General features: G+C 38.5%; 1 protein-coding gene across 1 annotated transcript in view; it reads left to right on the forward strand.

The window, feature by feature from the left end:
* Positions 1 to 136: 136 nt before the first annotated feature.
* LOC109542423 (RING finger protein 44) overlaps positions 137 to 7,263 on the forward strand; it is a gene marked incomplete in the record, with an annotated part of 23,568 nt that continues 16,441 nt past the window's right edge. The window contains 6 exon segments of the mRNA XM_048666976.1: positions 137 to 270; positions 636 to 796; positions 6,041 to 6,174; positions 6,236 to 6,469; positions 6,529 to 6,740; positions 6,797 to 6,937. Of these exon segments, the coding sequence (XP_048522933.1) occupies positions 645 to 796; positions 6,041 to 6,174; positions 6,236 to 6,469; positions 6,529 to 6,740; positions 6,797 to 6,937 (873 nt within the window).

Below are 7,263 nucleotides of genomic sequence, written 5' to 3' on the forward strand. Positions count from 1 at the left end.
CAGCTGATCCTCTGGATTTTTGGACGACGCCTCTCTGTGGTTGCATTTAGCAAAATCATTTTGGCGGGAAAGCAAAACTGTCCAATCTATACTCTGTGCTTGAGTCGACGAGTCGACGAATATTTCGCCGTCCCACCGAATTCGCCACAGTATGTGCCTTCCATTATTTGTAAACATGCAAAAGATCCGTTAAGACCGAAGACCCGTATTTGGAAAATTTCAAGATTTGGACCCGTCGGATCTGTATAAAGACCCGGCTCACGGAGACAGGTCAGTTCCCGCCCATCACTAGAAATGTCAAAAGTCGTTTAGGGTAGGGTGTTTGTGACTGATTTCACGACAGTAGTTGTGTGGTCTGTCTGAGAAACTATAATCTGAAAAAAGTTATGTATCTCATTTTTTAGGCGTATAAAATGAATATTTGTGTTTATGTACTTGCGCCGCGTTTACTTGTGTAGTGATTTTGTTCTTAAAACCAGGCAAATGTTTAGTAACCTTTTTGTGGATCAATAGTGCTGAGCAAATACTAAAATTAATCACTTTCTTGCTCAATAGTGATTGTGTACCTGCACTGCAAGGTTGTTATATTGTTTTTAAAAATTATTAATTCGCAATTTTGACGTTGCGTCACATAGAACCGAGTTATGAGTTCCAACAATCACAACCCTTCTCGGAAAAACTCTAATAACTTCAATAGACATGGAAGTAACCATTCGAACCGACCTAATCATCCCAGGTGGCCGAATAGGTATTCCAAGGATTTCAACAGGGATTATGATAATAATTTCAATAGAGGGTAAGTTTTGTGTTTTTTTCGCATATGAAACGTGATAAACAGGCTTTAAGGGTCAAGCAAACAATAACCATTAGCAATTACTTGGCAAGCATTTTTCTTGTATGCGCTTCACTGCTTAATGCGAAATTTACAGTTGTAAAATTAATCTTTTGATAATGCTCAATCGAGAAACGAGAGCTCAATACAATGACGCAGTACTTATCTAACTCATTGGTTCGACGAATGAGTTTTACCGATATGTAAAGAAGTGTTCGGGGGCTCCATTTTACAAAACAAATCCGCTATGAGAACTGGACATGTCTGTTTTTAGGTAAAATGTGTAAAACAACCATAACGCCATTAGCTGACCCAGCCCCATTGTGTTACAGTTTACCTAAAAATATTTTTAAGAAAAGTAATTTCAATTAGTTACCAAACTAAACCCCCTGCTGTTCAATGTGTACGTAAGTAAGGGCAATTTAGGGTTCTTTAGGGTGGTAAACAATGAACCCACATATAATCCGAACAATCTGAGAAATATTGGATTTGTACACTTCACACCTTGGTACCGAGTGGTTATAAATCTCGAGACAATTAGCAATTTTGAGACCGGGTGAATCCTTTATCATTTCCGCCTCAGTTAGGGGTCCATCATAATGACCAATGTTTGGACCCTTTCTGCCGCAAGATTGTTCAGTTCCTTCATCTTTTGAACAAAAAAACATTAAAGGTCAACAAAACAGACCCCTTACTTACCGGGTAAAATTAATTTGAATGGTTGTTGTTTTATTTATTTGTTCTTTGATTAATTTCTGTTTTTAGTAAAAATTTAAACTGACCATTTCCAAATTATTGAATTAATTTGGGTGCTTCTAGATTTACTGTTTGGCTCTGAAGAAAAAAGTATTATTTCTAAGTGCAATCTGTTATATTAGGTATATTAAGTATCCGCTGCACAATTACGTTATTTATTATATATTTGCAAATATTTAAATTGTGAACAAAATGTAAAACTTCATAAATTTAAACAAACAGCGGTTAAGTATAGGTCAAAGAAAACACAATTCAAATTTAACTAGAATATGAAATAATGTTAATCATCTTGAAAAGTAAAATAAGTGTACTCATGAAGCATCTATACAGGGTTATTTACGTAGACCGTGCATTAGAAGTTTTCTAACTTGCAGTTGTTTTAGAAACTTGAAATTGTGTTTCCGGCCATAACGAGTAGTGCCGAATCCATGTAAAATACATTTAGCCCTCTAGCTATACAGGGTGTACGAATACTATAACCAAACTTTCTTTTTCAAACTCCAATTTTTTTTAGCATGGTTGGATTGGGCTTCCAATTGCGAGTGTGGATAACCCTAGTTGTGTTAACTTATCTCTTAGAGTTTTTGATGTCAATTGTTTAAGAAAAAAGTGCCATTACAGATGTTTACGGAACAAGCTATGTATAAGTATGTACGGAACGGTTCGAAATTCAAAACCCAAATTTGGTAGGTGGTTAGCTGAAAGCCCAAGCTAACTGCCCAGTGTGTCTATTCTTGACTTTGAGAGAAGGGTGTATCCCCGGGAGCATCCCTGGGAGTCTCTCGCTCACCATCTCCAGCGGAAAAATAATATTCTTGAATGAAATGAAATAGTATTCTGAAATTCATCGTTGACTAACAGTCTTATGCAATTGTATACCTACACGCCAATGGTACAGATCACTTTATTCTAATTCCAGTTTGTAAAGGGTTTCCAATAAGAGGTTTCATTTTGATAATTAAAAAACGAATATTTTTTAAAGAGATATCAATGAATGTTTATCTCATTGTAAAGAGAAAGGTATGCCATTAACATTTGAAAACGATATCAGCCAAATGGCAGCCATGGCTTCGCTTGCAGCACCATATCCTTTTCATGAAATTTTCCAGGTAGGTGTGTCTTCGATAACTTTACGAGTTCCATCTTTAAGGTATTGAATCAATTGTGGAGCATTGGCATAGACCTTATCTTTCACGTGGCCCAAAAGGTCGAAAGGTATTAAATCACAAGATCTCGATGGCCAATTGTGATCACTTCTTAGTGAAATAACACGGTCACTTTTCTTGCAAGATTGCGTTGTTTCGTTGCTTGTATGGCACGTAGCACCGTCTTGCTGAAAATAAACGTCGTCCACATCAATATCTTCCAATTTCAGCAATAAAAATCATTCATCATATCTCACTCTCGAGAAAATAAGGTCCAATCACACCCCCAGCGGAACAACTGCACCAAACAGTGACACGTTGAGGATGGAAGGGCTTTTCAACAATCATTCTTGGATTTTCTGAGCTCCAAATGCGACAATTCTGCTTATTAACGTGTTCCATTTAAACGGATGTATTTTTTGTTAATAACTCGGAAAGTACTTTCTAACCGCAAATGAAACTTACATTATTGGATATTACTTGAAAAAGTGCGTTGGAAATGTTTGCGCAGAAAGTTAAAAAAAAACGCAAGAAAAGAGTTAGAGCTTTTCCAAAAGTGCAGGTTTCGGGAAAAGACGCTGTATCTTGAAACTGTTAGAGATATTGATATACGGTTTCCGTCATTAATTTTGCCATAAAAATCGAGGCTCAGACACTAATATCACTTTTTGTCTCTGTGAGTTTCAATTTTAAAGTGTCCAATTTCGCCCACCCCGTATAGCTGGAGGGCTACATTTATTTTACGTGGTTTCGGCACGACTCGTTATGGCCGGAAACAAAGTTTGAAGTTTCTGAAACAACTGTAAACGGAACTAATGCACGGTCTACGTAAATCACCTTGTATGGTATGCCCCAAGCTATTTGGCAGTGCTTCAATAATTGTTGTTTTTTTTTCTATTACTGGTCTAACGAGCGAGATGAAAAATTGATGTTATTAACGTATGTCTTTTATCAAATTGTTACAATTTACAATTGGATGGAAGTATGGAAGAATACTAAAATTATTGATTTGATTTCTTGGCGAGTGTGGGTAGTTTCTGTGAATCTTTCCAAGTTATCATTTCAATTTTCCGATAAATTTGCTACTTGTTTGTGTGTTAGTTCGGGGATGAATAACAGTTCATTTTGTAAAAAAAATTTCACCACCGCTTAAATCTTATAATATCGGTTTCTCATTTTTTTCTTCTAATTTCTTCATAATTTGACTGTAGGTTTACCATCACGAAAATAACTCACTTTATTTGTCCAATTAATTGTTTACAGTCTGGAAGTTTAATTTCACATTTGCAACATTAATAAGTGCTCTCGAAAAAAGTGAATTTGCTTTCTAAGGCATTTACGTTTTAATCTATTTTTCCATCGGTTCGCCCTTTTACACGAGGATACTTTTACCCGGCAACTATTGCTTCGGATACTGGTTTAACATAGAGCCTTATGGAACCGTACACACAGGGATACTTCTCAGAATCAGTTTCGGCAACTAAATTTCGATCAGTCGAGAGTTCTAGTGCTCTGGCAATTTTACGACTTCTGGGGCCGATTTTCTATGGGCCTTTACGGACCTGTTGACCTGTTCGTATATGGACTTGCTAATTATGAGAACCCGGCTACTACTTTGCTGCCCTTTACACGAGGATACTTTTACCCGGCAACTATTGATTCAGATACTGGTTTAACATAGAGCCTTATGGAACCGTACACACAGGGATACTTTTCACAATCAGTTTCGGCAACTGAATTTCGATCAGCAGTGAGTTCCAGTCGCTCTGGCAATTTTACGACTTCCGGGGCCGATTTTCTATACGCCTTTATGGACCTGTTCGTATATGGACTTGCTAATTATTAGAACCCGACTTCTACTTTGCTGTCTTGCTACAAGTCTGCGATGAGTATCCCGCAATGGGATCGGGGATTTCGGTCTGCCACGAATCAGCAACTGTATCCTCGTGTAAAAGAGCTCTTATGGTACTCTAAGTGTTGCTGGCCTGAAACTGGCCTAGCTACGCCTGAAAATATATCTCGGTTTCTATAGCGTTTTTCGCTGAGAGTTCAACACTCAGTTCTTCCGTTCAGACATTGCTTTTTAATGGTTGCATTTGCATGATTTTTTAGGTCTTCCTCTTTTCTGTCGGCGCCCACTTCAGGACCAGTTTGGGACTACGATCTTCTTACATCCTGTTTACATTGCCGTTTCTATATTTCATCGATTACCGTTTTTCGACTCATAATCTCCCATATTTCCTCGATTTTTATTCGTTCCAATCTCGACTTTTCAGCAGGTCTACGCCAGAATAGAATTCAGACTTCCGATCACCTACCTTTCTTTCACAATACGATCTTCAATTTCTTTTTCGGTTCGACCTCCTTTACCTATTCTTGTTCCAAGGTAGGTTTATTCTTTACTACTATACACAGATACTGCGTTTTCGTTCTGTTGACCGACAAACCCTAATATTCGTATTCTCTAAACAGTATTCTGGCCATGAAGTCCAGATCTTCCGTGTCCTGAGCAATCACTACCTGGTCGTCTGTAAAATGCAATGTATAAAGTGTCGTATCCTCGGTCAGTGGTATGCACATTCCACAGCATGCTCTCCTCCACTTCTTACGACTTGGTTCAGCAGTTCATCTTTTTCTTCATATCTTCGTTTATCTTGAAAAATGTTGGGGACAGGGAACCTCCCTGTCTGGCTTTTGGTTGTTCTAACCCTCTCTGAAAGACTTGTCCCACCTTAACCCGAGGCACAGAGCCACTTATTATGGTATTATCTATAGGAGAATGTTCCAAGCCTCTCCAGAGTTTCTCAACCAGTACCGTATCATAGGCCTTGGTCAAGTCCAGGAAAAGTAGATGAACTTCCCTATTTGTCGCTACTTTCTTCTCATTCAATTGCACCAAGCTGAAGATATGATCAATGCATGATCTACCAGCCCAAAATCCTACCCGCTGCTCGACTTCTTGAGGACCATATTCTTTTTCGATAATATCCTCTATTATTTTTCCGTACATGCGACGGATGAATCTCAATTCATCTATAGTTATCACAGTTGTCACGTGCTCCTTTTTTATGGATGGGTGTGATCCATGCTTCCTTCCAACTTTCTTTCTTTATAAATCTGAATTATTTACATTAGGTATTATATGTACTATCGAGTAGATACATTATAATATGTACTATAGAGCATTACCGAGTCGCTTTGAAACTTTGATTTTAACGAGTTATTATAGTTTCCTATGTACTTATTCGCACTTTAGAAATTCTATGATCGAATGATGATCGATATGAATCGAGTGATTTTCTTACAGTGAATGTTCAGTAGCTACAAATACAAGCCCTAAAGATCAAAACTACGGACATGGTTACCCGAAAAACACCCAGTTGAGTCCGGTCTCCAGAAATAATCATATTCATTATTCCGGGGAAGGTGCGGGCATTCCAGGTAAGAATATCAACAGTACAACATTTGAATATTCAGTATTACTGTATTATTTGCCCATAAGGTCTTCCTCTTCAAGACAGACGACACAACTTGATCCAAAACCCACCAGATAGAAGACATAGTATGCAGCAGAATTACCACGGTGTTAATGATAGAAGGCTGATGCCAGGTCTGGCAGATCGTCGACATATCTCACCACCCTTGCACATCAATATTTGCGAAAATAATAGCGGACCAACAGAAAACATTCATCCCAGGGGGTTAATGGAATATCCTCAACGAATGTCTGCCAGAGGTAATAGAAATAATATAGTTTGCAAGTTCATGATATTCTTCAATATTTCCTTTTTCCAGATTTTGTATCTCCAGTGCACTTCCAGCAACATTCTCCTCAATACTACCGGCAAGCCAGTGACGAAAACATTAAAAGCGAAAGTCCTTCACGGAAGCGCAGACGTCTGTCGCGGTCAGGCCATCACTTGGACATGCAAGTGGTCGGTCCGCCTTCCCCTCCAAGGCGGTCACCTAGACAGCATCCGCCGTCCACTTCCCATCATCAGATGCAGGTAAGATTCATTTTGGCAACGAAATTTATCAAAACTGATTAATAATTACCCAACAGGGTAGCCCACCATTAAGGCGGCCACGGTACAGAGACAGGAACGACTTCACCCATTCCCACCATCAGCAATTTATTCCCAGTCCTCCACCTGTCGCTCATGCTCACCCACATCAGAACACCGTTATGGTTGACTTGAATCAGGTAAAAAAATTAAATTTTGTATTTTAAAAACGGTATTTTAGGACATTAAGTATGGGTCTTCCTCAAATTCTGGCAGTTGCAGGCCACAAGAATTAGTTGCAAGAACGTTAGATTAGCCGCGTGTACTTCTGAGTGACCAAAACACCCATTTGTGTTAGTAATTTCCAATTTCTCCCCACCGTTTGGTGTGGGTAATATTAGTTGCTAAAGCAATTGAGGATTTCGTGTAATCTTTATATATACAGGGTTGCTCATTAGTGCGCCAAAGTGCGATATCTCAGTAAATATGAAGTTTACAAGAAAATTCGTCCAACGAAAGTTTTTCA

This window comes from Dendroctonus ponderosae, unplaced genomic scaffold (genome assembly GCF_020466585.1).
Source record: "Dendroctonus ponderosae isolate FM_Combo_2020 unplaced genomic scaffold, Dpon_F_20191213v2 Dpon_F_20191213_1, whole genome shotgun sequence".
Lineage (NCBI taxonomy): Eukaryota > Metazoa > Arthropoda > Insecta > Coleoptera > Curculionidae > Dendroctonus > Dendroctonus ponderosae.